Below are 22818 nucleotides of genomic sequence, written 5' to 3'. Positions count from 1 at the left end.
GTGGTAGACTGTTATACCCCCTAAATAAACTTGTCATAGATACCAGGACTAAATGCATCCTTAAACCAATTATTACTATTGAATTTTGATCTAAAAACTGATGTCAATGCATGCAAAACTACGGATCATAAAAGTGACAAGAGAAAGGATTTGATATACATCCAATCCTGTAATAAACTTATTATTTATTGAAATAAGTATTTTAAATGATTCTGAACAACTAAGCTACAATTGACCTCAAAAGAATTAAATTTGATGCACATTTATCTAAATCCATTCCTCCATTTTTCAATCACATTTGATGCAGATCCAATTATTTAAAGACTTTTGTCTAAACAAACAAGTTCTACTGGGAGCTATTGCTCATTTATGATACCCTTCTATTTGTATGTGCTAAACTGAAGGTTATGAATGAATGATTTTATCTTGCTTTTCCTTTGTGGGCTTAGAGAGTAGTCTTTTTGAATTTGATTTTTAGTTTTTTTTCTCATTCTAAAGTGAGAGGTCTGAAGATAAATTTCTCAGCTTTAATTCTGACAATTTTTAAACATTATGAGCAAGAATGTATATGGTGCTTTACATACTTCTACTCCAAATTCAATGTATTCACAAACATAAAGTAAGCTTCCAACATATCCAAAAATGGCTCACACCTTACAATTCATCACATTTAAACTATTGACCAAATATGAAGTTGATCAGTTCATTGGTTACTGAGAAAAGTGTGGGTAAATATTTAGACCATATGAACAGGATGATTACCATATAGCAGGGTTATTATAATAAAAGCTGTGCTTGTATGTGCTAAAGAAACAGCAAGAACAAAAAAAAAAAAAAAAAAAAAGGCAAATAGAAGGTAACACAACGGCTTAAATGATTGCAATAAAAAAGTCTATATAACCTCTGAAGCTTTTTTTTAAATTACCCTGAGTCATTGAAAGTAAACGGTGTAGAAATACAGATTCCTATTTTCAGGGGAAAAATTACCCAGCTTGAATTTTTTTCTTACCAAATATGACATTAAAAGATATACAAATTTTATTAGATGCTGCGCATAGATACATGTCAGACATTATAAATTCAAACAAAGGATTATTTTTTAGGATATTTTATTCAATATTTAGTATGTAACAAGTACAATAGTCACAATAATAGCATTAGCACATGTACTACAATTACATGTACAGTGTAACAAGGTTTTTATAAAACACTTCAAACAATGAATAACAAGCATAACTAATTTGGAAAACTTTTTGCAGAAAGATCACAGCCTATTTCTCCAGTATTATATGTTGAACTAATAACAGTCAATGACTATTACTGACATTGTGAAAGGCATTACATTTCTATAGATCTAAAGTGTTTGACTAATTTAAGTTAAAGCTTTCATTGTTTTTTATAGATAAATAGAGAGATCCTGTGAGGCACTAAAAACTTGTAACAATTCATGCAAATTAGTTCATTCCAAATGATTTTCAGAAAAAAGCATGTTATTTCATTTTTCTCTATTTTTTTTTATTGATCTTGTTTTCAAAAACCAAATCGGGAAATTGCACAAAATTCTTTTTAACAAAATAAGAAAATCATTTCTAACTCAAAAACGGTAACAAAATTAAACTTAGACCATATTACATGTAGCGACAGCATATAAAACCTTCCTATCACACACAACAACATACTTTCATTACATGAAATATAACAACACAAATATGTTACAATATGAGTGAAACACAATTTATACCAAAAATATCTAATATCATTTACATTTTTCATTTTATGATCAATGCTTTTTAATCTAATGTAACAAAGATGCTATTCAGTTAATAATGATAGTGTATTCATATATTTGTGATTATATGTCTAAGTATGTGAACACAACTTTTTGACATAATTGCTACAACCAAAACTTTTAATGTTTTAACAAATTGTAATCTAACTTGTTCAAGAGTTTTATTAGTTGCAATTTGTTCTTGAAATTAAGATATATTAAGATTTATCTAAATAAGCTATTTAATGAGGTAGATAAGATGTATTTTTTTTAAAATATCTTTATCTTTTAGTATTAAAAAATACTATTTTTAAGAGATAAATGATCAGGAGATGGATATCAATTTAATATAGAACAATGACACTAACAGTGGAACAAATTCTATAGAGTTTTGTATTAAATAAATCAATGAGTAATGCCCCTTAAAGTTATACTATTTGTGAATGTTTCTGAAATCAATATGAGATGTGTGCATGGATTTTTCATAATTAATAAAATATCTAAATAGTTGTTAACATGATTACGTATAAAATCAAGTTTGATGATAAAATTAGGAAGCCTCACTGTTATTGTTAATTGATGTAAAAGTTCAATCAAGGAAACACATTTTATCAATGTATTTTATCTAGATAAATGTGCAGTTTCAAAAACTTCCAACAATGCTGTAAATCATTCTATTAAATCATTCACAGCAATGTAACACAGCCTGCATAAATCTTGCATACTCTGGAAAACACCCATCTTACAAAAAAATATGTTTTTATAATCTAGTTAATGATGTTTGCTGCTCAGTTTCAAAATAAATAACATTCCATAAAACTGGTATATATTGATAAGGGATTGAGGCAGCAAAAAAGCAAAAAAAATTGGGGTTTATTGTGCTTGCTTTTGAGATATTAGCCATTGAAATTTTGGAGGGAAAATGTTCCCTCTTGATTTGTCATAGCTTTATCATTGACCAGTTAAAGTTCTCAAATACTACAAAAAAAACAAAAACATTTTTTTTTATAAAGACTTTTACAAATGGCTTATAATTATACAGGTATAAGATTTATAAAAAGAAAATGGGCGTCCATGGGCAAATTTTTTAAGGCAATCAAATGGATAAAACCAGAGGATTTCGAAAAGCTGACAAAAATCCCAAAACATGACAAGCAAACATCCTTAAAATGTATTTTTTAAATAAAAGTATGTTTCCCTGATCAACATAACATTTCTTAATGAAAATGACTTAAAGCATTTAAGATTATTATGGATAAATATATAAACTTAAAAGCAATTTCCCAACAAAAATACATGATTATATTGGTATACAAACCATGTTAAATAGTAGAGTATTAGGATTGTCTAACATCGATTATTTATTAGTTCCTTGGATTTCAGACCAAAGTCATAAAAAAATTGTTCTTTCATTTTTGATAGCAATAACATGGTCAATTATGGTAAGAATATTTTATTTAAAATATAAAAGACCAAAAAACATATGACCTATACTGTCTTCTACATTGGTTTTGTATAAACGAGTAAGACACAAAAGATATACATGGAAATATATATGGCACTTTTGATATAATGATTATGCATAAAGCTCAACACAGTGTTTATAACTAAATCCAATACATTGTTGAATGACCAACCTCAGATTTAATTACATGATTTTCACAGCCAAGCTTTAAAAATGAGCTTAGATCAGCAACAATTTGAATATAAAACAAATATGACTTAGAATTATAAATACTTCAAAATGCTGACAAATCACAGGTTCTTTTTTTATTTGTGTACCTCAATACAAAAAATAACATATATCATGATTATAATGCATAAAACATATATAGCCTATTTGGTGAATAGCTGTTTTGACTAGCAAAACAAGGATAACTCTTTGATATTTGGATATTTCATGGCAGGTTCAAATTGAGCACCAACATTTCCTCAATCAACTTTGGCCAACACAAACGCTGTTCGACAAGGAATGTATACCTACAATTAAAGTTATATTGATTAAGATAATGATGACAAATAAAAGTAAGACATTTTGTGAAACTGGAAACTCTCAAGTCATCAAGGAACAATGAAAACAGCACATGTACACAAGAAGGTTATAAAACATCAAAACAGTGTTTTGTTTTTTATGGGCTTAGCTAAACAGGTGCTATAACAAATAAAAGTTTGAAAATACTTAGCACAAAAAAGTAGCTCTTTATATACATAAGCCAACCAAGTCTTTCAGCTAGAAGAAAGGGGCATTTTTTGGCGTCAATATAAATATGGAATATAAACAATGGATAGAAATTCTGCCATAGGTATGAAACTTTAATTTTGTAAAATAATTTTTGCTAGTTTTCAGACCCTAGCTATATAAAATATCTTTTGAAACTATTCATGCGTGAATTTAGGCTTAATTTAATTACCATGGTTATATCAGTGACAAATTAATTGTGGGTATCATTTTTTTTCCTGTTTTTACAATATGAACAACATTATATATTTGGACATTTTCAAAGGTATTTTTTATTTCATGGTTTTAAAAATAACCCCTATAAAAGTAAATTAGTTTAATGACATATAGCTATCAATTTCTGTGTCATCTGGTCTCTGTGAAGAGTTGTTTCATTGGCAATCATACCACATCTTCTTTCTTTATACATAAATAAATGTATATTTTAGGGAATGAATAATAATACATTACCATTAAACTACATCTCCTATTGTCCCATGGATCATTAGCTGTAAAGAAATCTGTATCATGATTTAATCTTTTGTGTCCACCAAACTCTTCAGCATCAGAATCTAGTACTAATTTGTATCTTATCATTGTTAAAGAAATAAGCAGAATTGATAATTAATTATTTTTAAAACTCTGACAAAGTTAATGTTCAATTTTAACTTTATGGAAGATTTCACCATTGAAATTTACTATGTGCCACAATTTTAAGGAACACGTTTTTGTGAAAATTTCTGTATTTGTATTAACCCTTTCAACGCTACACAAAAAAATAGAAAAATGGCTGCTGCTGCTGCATTTTTTTTGTGTTCATTCATTAGTACAGTATTTTCCTTTTCAGGCTGCTGTATCTTTTTTATAATATGAGATACAGAGAAAGTTATTGCATGAAAAATGCTCAGGAGAGCATGAACTGTAATGTTGGGCAATTTTTTTTGTGAAATTTTTATCAGGTTACCTGCATTTTCAGGTAATTAACAGGTAAAAGATGTAATTTATTACATTTGTGTTGAATTTTGAATAAAAACTACTTTTAGTCTTCATTTATTTTGTTGTTTTATCTGCCATATTGTAAAGAAGACACCAGTTGCCTGATTCCGTAGCGTATTGTACCATACATAACGTTTTATGTAATCGTGGCACAAATAAATAGCTCCGTCCTAAAAAATTTCAGTCAACCTCCGTTTTCCCCCCTTTTTCTACGTCTCGTAATGATCGATCAAATCATATTTCCCTCACGACTTAAATGTAATAAACACATTGAAATAACAAGAAACCTTTTAACTAATCCTCGTTGTTAGTTTCGCCATAGAAATGCTGAAATTTTTCCATATTTACAGCTTCGTTTCCGATTTCCGCCATTTGCATTTGTCAAAATATTTGTTTTTATTTTCCTTCTATTTTCCTTCTACTGCATGATTTTACTATAAAAATTGCTGGGATTTCAAGCGCAAATGAGACCTTGCATATCCTAAATTCAAACGATGAAAATTAGAGAGAATCCGAATGAAAACCGAATGGTTTAAGAGTCCTAATGAAAAATCCTTTTGCATCGCGGCATATGCCGCGAATAGCATTGGCGAACGGCGTACGTCATCGCGGCATATGCCGTGTATAGCGTTGAAAGGGTTAAACATGACCAAAATACTGTAATGCAATTTTAACTTTAGTCTTGACAAATATATTCTTTCCATTACGATAGCACAAAGTTTATTCTCCACATTACCAATCCTCACCATATTATATTTTATACATGTGTTTTCTTCCTTTAATGAAATACTGAAGATAGTTCAAGTATATTGTGTCAACACACATGTGCATGTTATTGTTTCATAATGTTTGTGCCTGGTTAGAGCTTAACCACAATAAAAATTTGTAAGGGTTCTGTGTGTCAACTTTAACACGGAGCCTTGGCTCACACTGAACAGCAAGCTATTGAGGGCCCCAAAATTGACTAGTGAACCAGATGCTCCGCAGGGCGCAGCTTTATATGACCGCAGAGGTTGAACCCTGAACGGTTGGGGCAAGTATGGACACAACATTTAAGCTGGATTCAGCTCTAAATTTGGATTGTGATTAAATAGTTGACACAGCATAGGTTTCTGACACAGAATGAATGTGGTCTAATGAATTTAAAAAAATTTGAGCAATTCACTATGCATTTGAATATTAATCCTCTCCAAAAAATGTTTGAAGAAATTTTCTATCTTTTTATTTATGAAATTTCAAATGAGAAAAATTGACACCCCCCCCCCCCCCCCCCCCTCAATTTCTTTTCACATCCACCTTTCCTTTATTCAAAAACCGATCTCAATTCAAATTTCCAATTGAGTTTGCAACACTAATTACTCATTTAAATACATCATAAAATATCAAAATGTGAAAAAAAGTGCTTGTTTTCACTAAATGGTAAAGATTGTTTTAATTTATCAGTTGGCATTAAAAGTAAATATACATTGTATATTGTATAAAACAATGATTTAAGTTGATTCAACTACTATTCTGGACAAAGAAAGATAACTCCAATTGATTTCTTGCTATTGCACAATATTGTGAAATTAGATATTTCTTGCTATTGCGCAATACTGTGCAATGGAAAATACTTGCTATTGCACAATACTGTGCAATTGAAGATTTCTTGCTATTGCACAATACTGTGCAATTGAAGATTTCTTGTAATTGCTGAGTACTGTGCAATTGAAAATTTCTTGCTATTGCACAATACTTAATATAATAATTTTGGATCCTGATTTGGACCAACTTGAAAACTGGGCCCATAATCAAAAATCTAAGTGCATGTTTGGATTCAGCATATCAAAGAACCCCAAGAATTCAATTTTTGTAAAAATCAAACTAAGTTTAATTTTGGACCCTTCGGACTTTAATGTAGACCAATTTGAAAACAGGACCAAAAATTAAGAATCTACATCAGGCATGGGGTAATCGTAATCAGTAATCGTAATCAGCTGTAATCGATTACATTTTGTCATGTAATCACATGTAATCAGTAATCATTCATTTTCTGATTACAAGTAATCGGAATGTAATCAATTACATTGCAAAAAACAGGTGTAATCATGATTACTTTTAGATTACTTTTAGATTACATTTATATGATTACTTGATGATTACAAATTTTAGAGACATATTTTTTTTTTAAATAAATCATGCTGGCACATTAAACTTAGGTTTACAATGTTTTACATTGTCCAATTGTCATTGATCTTTATTACTGTTTGAAAAAGTTTTGTATAACTATGGTTAAGATTTGAGATTGATTTAAGATTTAAACTATTTAATTAGAAAAAAGTGAAACATGTTTATTTTCTATACTTCAGTGATCACACTGGTTTAAACTAGAATTTTCTTAGTATTAACTCTTGCATTGAAATCTACTCACTAGTTATTTTCACTCTTTTTATTGGATATTTAAATTTTCTTTGTTGAAAGATTTTATTTATATTATAAGTCTATAACTAAGCTTTTATCTTTAATTTTTGAATTGGATGTTATGTTGAAATTTATATAAAATGTCTGCTTTGAAACACTTTGTGTTTCCTGATCATGCACCAAATTCTGGGACTGTGAAGGCAAAATGCAAATATTGTCCAACAAACATCTCTGGCAATGCCAAAACAACATCAAACTTTGTGACACATTTAAAGGTAAGTTAGTTTAAATAATTATTGAAATGTTGAAATATTATCATGATTATTATCATTTCTTGAGAGACCAAAATTTAGAGCAAGGGTATCAGGTCTACAATTTGTACTTTATAAATATTACAATATTTTATGTTTTCATTGCTTCAAACATCTATATAAACTTTGAAAATACTTCCAATTTTTAGTTTACACAAAATGTTTTTTTTAAATGTTCAATATTAAAATATGTTATATAATTGTGCATGTAATTAATATTAGCAATTCATAACATTATTTGATAATGCAATTAACACAACACATTTTTATTACACCTATTGATTGTCATAAAATTTTAAATGGGGATTAACACCTGTAAAAACATGTATACATGTCAATTATGTCCTCAGGTCAAACACAATAAGACTACAATGTACTTGATCATTAATTAGTCACTGTCTGTTTAATTCTTTTTATAAATAATAAATAAATAACCATGTTTTTGTTTTCTTTTACAGAGAAAGCACAGAGACATTTTCATTCAAAGTAAATCTGAGGATGGTACACAAATATCGCAAACAAATATAAGCAACTTTACAAAATCTACATCAGTTTCAAAATACTCTGCCAATGATGCTTCTCAAATGCAGATTACAGATGCTTTGGTTTCATTTGTAGCTGGAAATTTAACACCACTCTCAGTTGTAGAGAGTCCTGATTTCAAGACCTTTGTCGAATCATTGAATCCAAAATATCAACTTCCTAGCAGGAAACATCTTTCTACCAAACTATTACATCAGAAAGCAAGCAATATTCAATCAAATATAAAGGAAAAATTACGCTCAGCAGAAAGTGTGTGTCTGACTATCGATTTATGGTCTAATCGTCAGATGAAGGGATTCTTAGTATCACTTTACTTAACTTGTATATATTTATGATATTAAAAAAATTCTATAGATTTAGTTTGTTGATGTTATGTAAAATATACAATGTAATCATAAGTAATCACAAGTAATCATGATTACAATGGAGAAAAGTAATCTAATGTAATCAATTACATTTGAAATTGGGTGTAATCATAATGTAATCGATTACATAAAATAAGCAAAGTAATTGTAATGTAATCGATTACATTTCAAAGTAATCGACCCCATCCCTGATCTACATACACAGTTAGATTTGGCATATCAAAGAACCCTATTTTTTCAATTGTTGATGAAATCAAACAAAGTTTAATTTTGGACCCCGATTTGGACCAAATTGAAAACTGGGCCAATAATAAAAAATCTAAGTACATTTTCAAAATCAATATATCAAAGAACCCCAAGAATTCAATTTTTGTCAAAATCAAACTTAGTTTAATTTGGACCCTTTGGACCTTAATGTAGACCAATTTGAAAATGGGACCAAAAATTAAGAATCTACATACACAGTTAGATTTGGCATATCAAAGAACCCCAATTGTTCAATTTTTTCGATGTAATCAAACAAAGTTTAATTTTGGACCCTTTGGGCCCTTATTCCTAAACTGTTGGGACCAAAACTCCCAAAATCAATACCAACCTTCCTTTTATGGTCATAAACCTTGTGTTTAAATTTCATACATTTCTATCTACTAATACTTAAGTTATGGTGCTAAACCAAGAAAAATGCTTATTTGGGCTCCTTTTTGGCCTCTCATTCCTAAACTGTTGGGACCTTAACTCCCAAAAACAATACCAACCTTCCTTTTGTGGTCATAAACCTTGTGTTTAATTTTCATTGATTTCTATTTACTTAAACTAAAGTAATGGTCCAAAAACCAAGAATAATGCTTATTTGGGCCCTTTTTTGGCCCCCAATTTCCTAAACTCTTGGAACCAAAACACCCAAAATCAATCCCAGCCTTCCTTTTGTGGTCATAAACCTTGTGTCAAAATTTCATAGATTTCTATTTACTTAAACTAAAGTTATTGTGCGAAAACTAAAAAAATGCTTATTTGGGCCCTCTTTGGCCCTTAATTCCTAAAATGTTGGGATTGAAACTCCCAAAATCAATCCCAACCTTCCTTTAGTGGTCATAAACCTTGTGTTAAAATTTCATAGATTTCTATTCACTTTTACTAAAGTTAGAGTGCCAAAATTAAAAGTATTCGGACGACGACGATGACGCAACCAACGACGCCAACGTGATAGCAATATACGACGAAATTTTTTTCAAATTTTGCAGTTTTATAAAAACCAAACCAAAGTTCTAAACAATATATTAGTCCACTACATATTATTATCAATATGACAATTTTGTTTGCTTTACTTGAGTGTTTTTAGTGTATTCAAGGATACTTTCCAGGAATGTTGACTCCTATTTTATAATCTGTATAACTGTTATTTGGATGGAAGTTAAATACAAACACCAATTTGTCAGCTCTCTCAAATACCACTAGTTTATCACCCTGATGTTTTCTGCTAATATAATTCTGAAAAGAAAAAATAAGATAAATACATTTGTACATCATTAGTTACATTCCACTATTATGGCTGAAATTTCCCTAACAGGAAATGTAAATTTTATCAATTATAAGAATAAAAACATGAATATTGTAAAAAATGTGTGTTTCTTAATGAAATCTGCCTTCAATTTATGGTTAACATTGAAAAAGATTATAAATAGGGAAAAAAAGGATTTTACTCTTTTAAAATAGATTCAGTTTATAGTGGTTGTAAATTTTCAATCAGTCTCTCTTTTATAAAAAACCAGATGCTCCGCAGGGCGTAGCTTTATACGACCGCAGAGGTTGAACCCTGAACGGTTGGGGCAAGTATGGACACAACATTCAAGCTGGATTCAGCTCTAAATTTGGATTGTGATTAAATAGTTGACACAGCATAGGTTTCTGACACAGAATGAATGTGTTCTAATGAACTTAAAATTTTTGTTTTCTCTTAGAGCAATTCACTATGCTGTTGAATATTAATCCTCTCAAAAAAATGTTTGAAGAAATTTTCATTTTATTTATGAAATTTCATTTCAAATGAGAAAATTGAACCCAATTTTTTTAATCACATCCCCCTTTCCCTTATTCCAAATTAATCTCAATTAAATTTCTAATGGAGTTTGCAACAATAACTACTCATTTAAATACATCATAAGATATTAATATGTAAAAAAACTGCTTGTTATCACTGAATGGTAAAGATTATTTTAATTTATCAGTTGGTAGTAAAAAGTGAATATACATTGTATATAACAAAGATTTGAGTTGATTCTGGACAAAGAAAGATAACTCCAATTAAAAAAAAATATTGCTATTTCACAATATTGTGCAATTAGATATTTCTTGCTTACTATTCTGGACAAAGAAAGATAACTCTAATTAAAAAAAAATATTGCTATTTCACAATATTGTGCAATTAGATATTTCTTGCCATTGTGCAATACTGTGCAATTGAAAAGACTTGCTATTGCACAATACTTGATATAATATTTTAGATCCTGATTTGGACCAACTTGAAAACTGGGCCCATAATCAAAAATCTAAGTACATGTTTGGATTCAGCATATCAAAGAACCCCAAGATTTCAATTTTTGTTAAAATCAAACTAAGTTTAATTTTGGACCCTTTGGACTTTAATGTAGACCAATTTGAAAACAGGACCAAAAATGAAGAATCTACATACACAGTTAGATTTGGCATATCAAAGAACCCCATTTATTCAATTTTTAATGAAATCAAACAAAGTTTAATTTTGGACCCCGATTTGGACCAACTTGAAAACTGGGCCAATAATCAAGAATCTAAATACATTTTTAGATTCATCATATCAAAGAACCCAACCGATTAATTTTTTGACAAAATCAAACTAAGTTTAATTTTGGACCCTTTGGACCTTAATGTAGACCAATTTGAAAATGGGACCAAAAATTAAGAATCTACATACACAGTTAGATTCCGCATATCAAAGAACCCCAATTATTCAATTCTTGATGAAATCAAACAAAGTTTAATTTTGGACCCTTTGGGCCCCTTTTTCCTAAATTGTTAGGACCAAAACTCCCAAAATCAATACCATAATCATACTTTTATGGTCATAAACCTTGTGTTTAAATTTCATAGATTTCTATTTACTTATACTAAAGTTATGGTGCGAAAACCAAGAAAAATGCTTATTTGGGTCCCTTTTTGGCCCCTAATTCCTAAACTGTTGGGACCTTAACTCCCAAAATGAATACCAACCTTCCTTTTGTGGTCATAAACATTGTGTTTAAATTTCATTGATTTCTATTAACTTAAACTAAAGTTATTGTGCGAAAACCAAGAATAATGCTTATTTGGGCCCTTTTTTGGCCCCTAATTCCTAAACTGTTGAAACCAAAACTCCCAAAATCAATCCCAACCTTTCTTTTGTGGTCATAAACCTTGTGTCAAAATTTCATAGATTTCTATTAACTTAAACTAAAGTTATAGCGCGAAAACCAAGAAAATGCTTATTTGGGCCCTTTTTGGCCCCTTATTCCTAAAATGTTGGGACCAAAACTCCCAAAATCAATACCAACCTTTCTTTTGTGGTCATAAACCTTGTGTTAAAATTTCATAGATTTCTATTCACTTTTACTAAAGTTAGAGTGCGAAAACTAAAAGTATTCGGACGACGACGACGACGACGACGACGACGACAACGCAGACGACGACGCCAACGTGATAGCAATATACGACGAAAATTTTTTCAAAATTTGCGGTCTTATAAAAATGGTTGTTTTAAATTACCATGAGCACTTGAGAATTACAAGAAATATTACAATTTAGTAGCTGAGTGCTGAAAAAACATCAACAATCAATCAATCGATAACAATCCATTAACATAAAAATTGACAAAATTAAAAAAAAAAAAATAAGATTTCTTCTTTCAATATAATTATCCTAAAAATAGTTAAGGAAATTAGACCAAACACACTGATAGACATAGTGAGGTATATTTGTATTAAACTAAATAGATCTTTACCTGACCATGACTCAGAAAATTATACTTTTTCTCTAGGTGCATCATTGCTTTGTCAAATTGATTCAAGTATTTATATTTCAAGTTTGGATCGTTTGCTAAATGATACTGTCGTCTGCAGTAATGGTAACTCTCATTATTTCCTATCCTGGGAAAATCCAACCATTCTGGATGTCCAAATTCATTTCCTATAAATGATAAAGTAAACGTTTATAAAGGAAAAATGAGTTTTTTCTACGGTATATAATTATTTGTGTTATGCACATGTGAATTGATTTTCTCATAAAGTAAATTATGATTTATGGGAATAAGAATATAAACATTTAGATTTTAAAAAGAAGGCGGATGTGGAGTATACAGCAATGAGGTAGGAACCCAACAACACAAAACCAGACTCACATTTAAAATAATCATAAATATAGATGGGCAATACAAACATTTCTTTAACTGTTTAGCTGCAAAGGCACGAAACTTGTTGAGATTTTTTTACATGAAGGGAGTGAGAACTACCCATTTACAGCGTACAGTATTTAACATATGAGCAAAATACTTCAATTCAAAAATTATTCTGTATTCACTAAATAAGTAACGCATTTAAAATAAATGAACCTCAACACCACCAGAATATTTTTTTTCTTGGCTGTTAAAATCATATGTTAAGCATATCTAAACACTGAAAGACAACCTGGTTAAAACATGGTAAATAATTACAATATACTGACTTCTGCTGTTTAAAGCCGTTGTGTGTGGTTTGGAGTGTCTATGTCAGTTATTAGTGGTATCCTTTAGACAATACATTAATTAATATATATGATATATCATCAGCTTTTGTCAGAGAATATTTATGAGTAAACAATTCTTACCCATGAAAGTTAGATATCCCTCTCCACCTAAACCCATTGTAATCAGGCGTATCATTTTATGTAGTGCTAATCCTCTGTCTATCACCAGATTAGGGGGAGACAATACTGCCATAGATGTGTACATTTCTTTGTCCATTAACCAGAATGCTAAGCTTTTGTCACCAACCAAGGCTTGATCGTGGCTCTCAGCATAAGCAATGCACTTTTCACTATATCGTCTATTGATTAATGTATGAACCAGTTTTTCTAGATCCCAGTCATCATCACTAAATTCTTTCAAATACTTGAAAATGTAAAAAGTAGAATTAAACACCCAAAAGTATGTTTGTTCAATATCATTCCATAGCTGTGTTGTTGTTTTTCTATCAATTCTATTCTACAACAACTTAAAGCTTTCCATTAAAACATACAATAGACTGTTGGTTTTCCCGTTTGAATGGTTTTACACTAGTAATTTTGGGGCCTTTTATAGCTTGTTGTTCGGTGTGAGCCAAGGCTCCATGTTGAAGGCTGTACATTGACCTATAATGGTTTACTTTTATAAACTATTGGATGGAGAGTTGTCTCAATCAGGCACTCACACCATATCTTCCTATATCTATGGTACCCAGGGAAGGCCCATTAGGAGAGATGAAATGCATAGATGACACTCGCCCATAGTTGAGATTTGGAAATGCCTTCTCTGGAACCATGTATGATTTTACAAGTTATATAATAATTTGAAATTTGTTTTATAAATCAGACTATCCTTAATCCTTGTACTAAAATTGACAAGGAGAACTAATCGCCTAATAAAAATGGGTTTACCAATTGAGCGAACATATCATGTAAAATTTAAAATATCCCAGAAATTACAAAAACAAACAGATCAAAACACCAACCTTTATCCACATATCAGGAATAGCCATGGCTAATCTATAGTCAAATCCTCCTCCTCCCTCTCCGACAGGGCGACATAAGGCTGGCATACCAGAAACTTCCTGATAGTATAATATATTAGAGGTATATTTTAGAAGTAATACATTATGTATACAATGCAATATTTACTCAAGAGAGGACTTTAATCTTTAAGGAGGCTTGCAGGTATCAGATTTTCAGAAAAAATTTAATAACATTTTTTTTTCATTGCAAATTATATTAATTACCTTAAGTAGTTTTTACTTTATCTTATGGTACAAAAATTATTCCAAAAAATCAAATTGTGTTGGCCACAGGTGACTTTTAAAATGTAGATATCATTGAAAAAGCTCCAAATTATCTCCCTTTGGTGCAAAAATGCCATTTTTTGTCATTCAAATTGAAATATCTTTATTAACTCATCGGTGACCTGTATTTTTTAATGTTGTTTTTCGAAAAAGCTGTACATAAACTAAATAATTGTAAAATTTAAGGGATTTCTGTAATTTAGTTCTTTTTTTTTTCTTTTTTTTCTCGATATTTCCACTTTTTCTCCTATTAGTTCAACAGAAAAAAAGGACATTAACAAAAATGTATGCTCTTTTGAAGGTAGATTGTGAGCGTAAATGAACAGTGACCCCATGTTTTTATTTCATTTTTCTATTAAGTATAAGATAAAGTTCATTTATAGAAAAATATAGGGAAATTCTATATTAAATAAAAAAATTGATTCAGGGGTTGCAAGTAGAGGTTATCAACAATTGTTTAGGATTAAATTGGTTTCTATTTTGGTCTCTTGTGGAGAGTTGTCTCATTGGCAATCATACCACATCTTCTTTTTTATATATACATACCTCTGCTACAGTTATCATACTAGGGTACAGCTGATGTAACATATAGTTTGACACCATTAGGTAGACTAGTGCATCTGTGTCTGTGTTCAAGCCAAAGTATTCATTGTAGTCTCCACTGAAACCATGACCTGAAAAAAGGATCAGATTTAAAAACTCAATGCCTGTGTTCTATAAATAGAAATACAAGGATATAACACTGAATAGATACCAACAAAACACTTTAATATTTACAACTGAACCTGTAGCGTAAAAATATAAATAAGATAAAGAGAAAAGTTTATTTTCAAGATTACTGTAAATTCTTAAATTAATTAAAGGTTTTTATTATTGCGAAAAAATGACAGAGATGTAAATGCAATAATGTTAACTCACATTTTAAAATATTTTATATGAATTAAACAGGATTTTTTTTATCAAAATCATAAAAATCAAAATCCCATTGAAGTCCAAAATGACAAAATGGCAATAATAAATGCATGCAATAATTTCTGAATTTACATTATATAAAAACACAGGAGATGTGATATGATTGCCTATGAGAAAACTATACACCAGACTCCTCAAATGAAGTGGATGCATGCAAATATAGAACAACCCATACTGTATAATTGGCTTAGGCATGTTATGTTTTATGTTAAATGATGTAATTTTTGACTGAATTTTTTACTTATTTGAATACTCATTTTTACTTCCATTACATGTAGATATGTTAGACATCAATTAATTATGTTATGTAAGATCACATGACATGATCATGTGACGGTGACATGATCTTAAATGTATCATGTGATAGATGTATAACTTACCCATGCCATGAGTATGATACAACATAGATGTCACACCATCAAATCTAAATCCATCAAATTGGTATTCTTCAACCCACCATCGCAAGTTGGACAAAAGAAAGCGTAAAACTTCATGCCTAAAAATATACAAAAATTACAATTTCAACTATTAGTGAAACAATCAAAATGCATTTATCTTAAAGAGCAACTGTCAAAATGAGAAAACATGAATAATAATGAATCAACTGAATGCACAATTACAAAAAAAATAATTAAATTGGGATAAAAAAAATCTGATATAAAAGGACTATATTAGATTTAACCTCAGTTTTCAAGTATAAATTCCAATACTTACTCAGTATAATTGAAAAGACGTGAATCCCATAAATCATGTGTGCCTCGTCCACCATCATGGAAGTAGCAAGATTGGGTTCCGTCAAACTCATTCAATCCATCTACAACATTCTTGGAGGCATGACTGTGTACAACATCTAATAATACTACAATACCTAGGGAGTGGGCTGTATCTATTAATTCTTTTAATTCTTCTGGGGTTCCATATCGACTAAAATAAAAAAAAAAAAAAAAAATTTTAAACATACCGTACTGTATGTTTAACAAGAGCATGTACAACAAGAATTTGTCCATAGAACACATATTACCCATTTGCACTATCATATGTGTAGTGGACCATGAAATTGGGGGTCAAAACTTTAATATGGCATTAAAATAAGAAAGATAATATCATAGAGAACATGTGTACTAGGTTCCATTTTGTAAATATATGATCATGATCACAAATTCAGCATTTTTTCCAAAAATAAACGCACATAACTCAAGAACGGTGAAAGTCACACCACCAAAATTTACAATTGATCTGTGTTTAGTGGTAATAAGCATTGTGTATAAATTTCATATCATTTGATAGAGGCAAGCTAAGGTTCGAGTTTAAAAACGGCAAATTCAGCCATTTATCCATTTGTAAGGGACATAACTCAAGAATGAAATTGATTTGTGTTTGGTGGTAATAAGCATTGTGTATAAATTTCATACAATTGAATTGAATAGATAACGGAAACCAAAATTAGGATGTATTGACAGAGAAGAGTAAAACATAATGCTCCTGTTGTCTAGAAGCTGTAACTTCCACTTCATTGAGTGAAAATGACTTAAGACAGAAACTATCTGGTACTTTAACAGGTTTAATAGAAAAATTAGGTAATTTGGTCCCACGACATAAAAACCTTTTCCCAAATTTAACTTTACATCTGCTTTAATAATTTAAACAAAATTACCTAGAGGCAGCAAAAAAACTTGTTACTTGATAACCAAAACTAGCATAATATGCATGTTCCATAATGGCCATTAACTGTATTGAATTATAACCTGAAACGAAAATTAAAAAAAAATGTTATTCATTTTTATTTAATGTGTCATTTGAGAGCATGATTTCTTTTTTCTTAAATAACTATGTCTTTTGTAAATTATAACCTAACATATTTTATTTTGCAAATTCATAAATTTTTGTGTGCATTCATTATTGCTAATTGTTGAGCAATAACAATGGACAAAATGTGAGTTTAATTACTCTGATTTCTGGATGTGCTGCATACTATAAGTGCAATCAATATTCATATGCAAATTTTTATTTTTGCAACACTTGTTCCATCCAATTTTGGAAAAAAATAATATCGCAAAAATTCCAACTTATTTTCATTTCAATGCTTAACAGCTTTTTCAGCAGAGACCAAAAACCAATACAATCAATATGATGTCAGAGGAATAAAATTAAAATACCATTGACCACATGCAAAATGCTAGTTCACTCATAATGGTGATAGGTATAATAAGTCAAATTCTCATATACAAAATTTTCATGCTTTTAGCTGCATAAGTTTATAGTGAAAACTGATTATAATCACTGATTGCAGACAAAGTAAATTCCTTACCTAAATCATGTATTCGAGGTAGAAGATCCCTTGTGAATTCTTTATAGCTATTAACTTTTCCCTCATGTGAACTTATCCCGACATGTGATTCATATATACGTAATGATGATGGTTTATCTGGTCGTCTATGTTTAAACTGATATAGCTACAAAATATATTTTAAAACATTAATACAATTGTACTGAGGATTGATAAATATAACCAGCTGTATGATACTGTTGTAAGCTTTCTGGTTCAATGTTAGAAAATATTCCTCCTGGTTGAAAACAATCCATCCATTATGGAATCATGAGCATAAAATTTGTTAATCATCTAAAATAAACTACTTATATTTTTTTTAAATGTTAATCAACTTTATCATGTTTATATTACTATACAAGTGACATTAATCATGTGTTGTAAAACACTATACAACTACATTGTGATTTTCTATTATAATGTAATGCATCTATTACAATGTATTTTTTCTATTACAATGTAATTTTTCTATTACAATGTAAATTTCTAATACATGTTATTTTTCTGTTACAATGTGATTTTCTGTTAAGTAATTTTCCTATTACAATGTGATTTTCTGTTCTGTATTTTTTCTATTACAATGTGATTCTCTATTGAATATAAGTTCTCACTACATTGCAGACCTGTTGGTGACCTTCTGCTGTTGTTTTTTTCTATGGTGGGTTGTTGTCTCTTTGACACATTCCCCATTTCCATTCTCAATTTTATTGAAGACCCCATCTTACATGTCTTAGTTTAGTTTCCCACAGCATTTTAAAACAAAGTGCTATTGTAATGTAATTTTTGTATTACAATTTGACTTTGTAATACAATTCAATTTTTATACATTCTCATGAATATGAGTTTTTCATATTTAATTACAAGTTTATATTTCAGCTCCATACATATAAAAATGCATTCTCCTGTTATTACATTAATAAATTCTTTACTCACCTGTTCCTTGGGAGGATCCCAGTTAATTTGTTCAAAAATAGGCACATCTTTTGGTCTTTTTACTACTTTTGACCATGGACATATTCTGTCTACTAATTCACCAGATTTGGTTTTTACAACTAACTGAAAATATAATGCACTACATGTATTATAAACTTTAAACTCTCCAGAAGTACATTTCGTTTGTTTGAGTGTGTGTGTGTGTGTGGTGGTTTATTTTGCAGTGAGGACTTAAATTTTATTCACAAACTTTTAACTAAATGGACTATTATGGTTTATCATCATGATCATAGATGCACTCTAGTCTGTAAGGAGCAAATGTCCTTTGAAATCAGACTTTCAGATACAATGTACTATTGAAAATTTATCATAAGAAAAGTTACATGACGTACATTTACATAACTGTACTGGTTGAATGTTGTTTTTTTTTTTTTTACTTTTCTGCTACAAATGTAGACTGTTTATTTCATCTGAATAAAGTTTCCTAGATACTTTTTGGCAAAACCTCTCCTATTCAAAATCATAATTATTCCAGTAGCAAAGATATAAACTGACTACAAGAAAACATACCTTTACTTTACTGTTGTGAGGGATAGGACAAGAACCATCTTGATTTGGAGGAATTTTTATTTCCCATTTGCCAAATTCTAGTCTGGTAAATGGATACTGTGTTTGGTTCCAGTTGTCTGAAATATAATAATTCAATGTAATGACATACATGTATGTAAAAAAACATGAGAAACACATGAAGTATAAATGCTGATTTAGGGAAAACCATAACCATGTTTACAGTACAGCTTTTGTATCATCTGAGAAAATGTCATCTCTTACTATTGAATATTTGAGAAAAAGTTATCACACTTTTACAACTACCACCCTGCTGTTCAAATATGAAGTCTGACATTCCATTCAGTAGTTCCTGTTAAGAGGGTAACAAAAACATTTGTTTTCATGAAACATTTTTAAAAATTAAATCATTTAATGTATAAGAAAGCAGTCAAAGGTTGCCTTAAAACCCCAAAACATGCAATCACTCAGAAGCTGCTGACTTAACATGAAGTTATGTAGTTTTAAAGAAATTGTTCCCTGGACAGGGGATTGCAATACAGCAGATCAAGATGAAGTCAATCATCCTCTAAATTGAAAATTGTTGGTTTTTTTTATATTTTTTCAAACTGTCCATTTTCATTGATTTACATGATTTAAGGGGAATATAAAAATTTATACATAATTTTTAGAAATTCTACAAATTAACAAACTTTTGTTTCTTGTGTTGAGAGCCATTATTACTTTAGATGTTCAGGATGTACACATGATTATAAATACATGAATATGTCTAACATCATTATAATAATATCAAAATCCTTTAAAAAGATAAAACAAAAAATGTCATACTGAATTCTCCCCTAAGATACAATCCTTCTGCTCCCGGTGCCCATTCCTTCATACAAATCCCATTGTCTGGTGTTCTGTGTAGACCAAAAGATTCATATCCTCGACTAAACTTCTCTATGCCACCTTCTGTACTATCAATATGTCTAATTACATCTTGGAAACATCCATATCTATTAAAATAATTTCATAAAAAATAAATTACATACAAAAACTTGTTTCACCAGAGAATTTTTATATATCTGTAAACTGCAATGTCACACGACCCTAGCCTGTCAGCCAATTTAAAAATATTTCTTGTAATGGTCATTTGTTTCAGGAAGTATTTACCAAAATGAACATGTTGAATCTATTTATATACATTATAGTCTAGTCATTGCTCATTTCCCTGTTAAGCATTTAAGTATCTGTTGTTTTTTTCCCTTTTTTTGTCACATCTTGGAGAAAATCAGTTAATGAATGACAGCTACATGTTGTATATAAAAATCATTATTTCTATAATTTTCATTCAAGTTAAACAAGCGACTAATAAAATGATGATAAAGTAAAAGAAAGCATTAACTGTTTTAGTTATATGTGGTTATACCCACAAATTGACAAAATAGCCATGATAGAGTTATTTATGTAAAAGTTACCAACGATCCATAAAAATCTTTTCTAAAACACAGGTGAAAAAAATATCACATAAATTAAAATTTGATAAATTAAAGAAATTCAGTCAGGTTTTTTTTCAAAACCTTGAACTGGTCACCGATTTACACATGACAAGTGTACTTTTATCAGGTATTGAGGTAATGCCGGCAATTTTTGCAATAGAATAGAGAGAAGGGAGGATGACAACTTGGGAAACAATGAAAAATGCGTGAATTAGGAAACTGACAAACGTAAGATTGCTGACATGCCAAAAAAATCTAACGCCTTCAGTATATCTGCATCATGGAATTTATTAACGTTTTTTGTCTGCGTAGAAGTTGAAAACATGCATAACTTACCTTCTTCTTATTTCTCCTTCGTGCAATCTGAGATATGGATCTAAATCTAAGAGATGTTGGATTTCTGGTACATCGACTTTAGACAGAGAACCGTCCATCGTGTGTTAGTGTCCCTGAACTTTTTTGACCCTCAAAGACTAGTTTACGTCTGCTGTTACCACTGCATTTTGTCAAGGTCGATCATGATGTGGTCCTTGTTAATTTAGCGTTTAATGTAAGCCAATTTCAATCAAAGCGTTCATATGACTGTGAAGATTTAGAAACTAATGTCTAAAACAACAGAGGAAATGGATAGGATTGGGGATAATCTCAAAATAAATAAATAACGAAATAATTTCAACAATACAAATTTTATAACATTTAACCAGAGACATATTATATCTCTGATCTCTGATTAAACCACCAATAATTTTTCTTCTAGTCTACAGTAATTTAAGTTGCTCTGTCAAGATAGTTACCTCTATCCTTCGTTTACATCATACCCTGGACTAATCATTAACTATAGTTTTTGTTTCAAGATTTTATTTTTAAGTCCCAGATATGTAGCCTGTGAGAGGCTAATGATAGTATAATAAAAGAAGTCAAAGCTAGTAATGGACTTCTGAGGATAAATATCAAAATATTCAATACTTATAATTGTACTGATTTTTACTTTTGTATTTATTTATTAATTATTTTTTTTTGTGGGGGGGGGGGGGGGGGGGGGATTTTGTTTACCAAAACTGAAATTTGATAATCATTATCATGAGAAACAGATACTGACATGCATGTATCCAAGTCGCTATATAAGTTATTAAGATAATTAAGATAATAGGCAATAAAACAACAAACTCATAAAAGCCACAATATTATTGCCCAAATTGAACCTTTACTAAAGAATATATATTCAGACACAATGTACTATTTGTTTTATTTTAAACTATTGTAGTTTTCAAGATAAACACGAGCACAATATATCAAAAGCGTATATACATAGTCCATTATCGATTGTTAAATTATCTACTGGTACCAACGTAAAAAATAATATTATATATTTATTCGAGCGTCACTGATGAGTCTTTTATAGACGTAACGCGCATCTGCATCCTCAGTATCGTCTGGTAACTGTGATGTTAGTTTATACACAAACGGAATCCTTATATGAAAAAGTATAAATCAAAGCGCCTTTTTAGACGATTAAGATAATGTCGTAAGAAAGGCGGAAATGCAGTCACCACCGCTTGAATTATTTGTACATATTGACGTGTTCATTCTTAGTCCGATTTAATGAATTAATTCAAGTTAGGAACTTGATATCAGCAATTCGGAAATAAACCTCAAACCTTGGAACAATATATCTATATATCTATTCATGCTCAAACCAACCAATCCCAACAATTTTAAGTACTCTTAATTTTTTTGTATTTTAGACCAATAATCTTGTTTTTTTCTAGCATTCAGTCTATAGGGGTGCAAGACAAGTTGAACAAAACAGGAATGGAGGTTGCGAAATTTGCACTGCATAGAAAAGCAATAGCACATTTGG

General features: G+C 30.0%; 2 protein-coding genes across 2 annotated transcripts; one reads left to right on the top strand and one right to left on the bottom strand.

The window, feature by feature from the left end:
• Positions 1-1092: 1092 nt before the first annotated feature.
• On the bottom strand, positions 1093-21509 carry LOC134685318 (1,4-alpha-glucan-branching enzyme-like). Its single transcript, XM_063544979.1, has 15 exons — positions 21294-21509; positions 20305-20474; positions 19480-19595; positions 18910-19032; positions 17959-18103; positions 17305-17395; positions 16365-16574; positions 16031-16146; positions 15225-15352; positions 14355-14453; positions 13474-13756; positions 12614-12798; positions 9956-10089; positions 4458-4575; positions 1093-3748 (listed from the first exon to the last, which is right to left on the bottom strand). Exons 1-15 carry the CDS (start codon positions 21389-21391, stop codon positions 3701-3703), a joined length of 2064 nt encoding a protein of 687 aa, XP_063401049.1. The 5' UTR covers positions 21392-21509; the 3' UTR covers positions 1093-3700.
• LOC134683699 (E3 SUMO-protein ligase ZBED1-like) lies at positions 7176-8791 on the top strand. The gene is made up of 2 exons (XM_063543013.1): positions 7176-7657; positions 8152-8791. Exons 1-2 carry the CDS (start codon positions 7523-7525, stop codon positions 8569-8571), a joined length of 555 nt encoding a protein of 184 aa, XP_063399083.1. The 5' UTR covers positions 7176-7522; the 3' UTR covers positions 8572-8791.
• Positions 21510-22818: the final 1309 nt, after the last annotated feature.

Source organism: Mytilus trossulus, chromosome 9, assembly GCF_036588685.1.
Source record: "Mytilus trossulus isolate FHL-02 chromosome 9, PNRI_Mtr1.1.1.hap1, whole genome shotgun sequence".
Lineage (NCBI taxonomy): Eukaryota > Metazoa > Mollusca > Bivalvia > Mytilida > Mytilidae > Mytilus > Mytilus trossulus.
The sequence above is the reverse complement of the archived record's forward strand: the minus strand, read 5'-3'. Positions and strand labels throughout refer to the sequence as shown.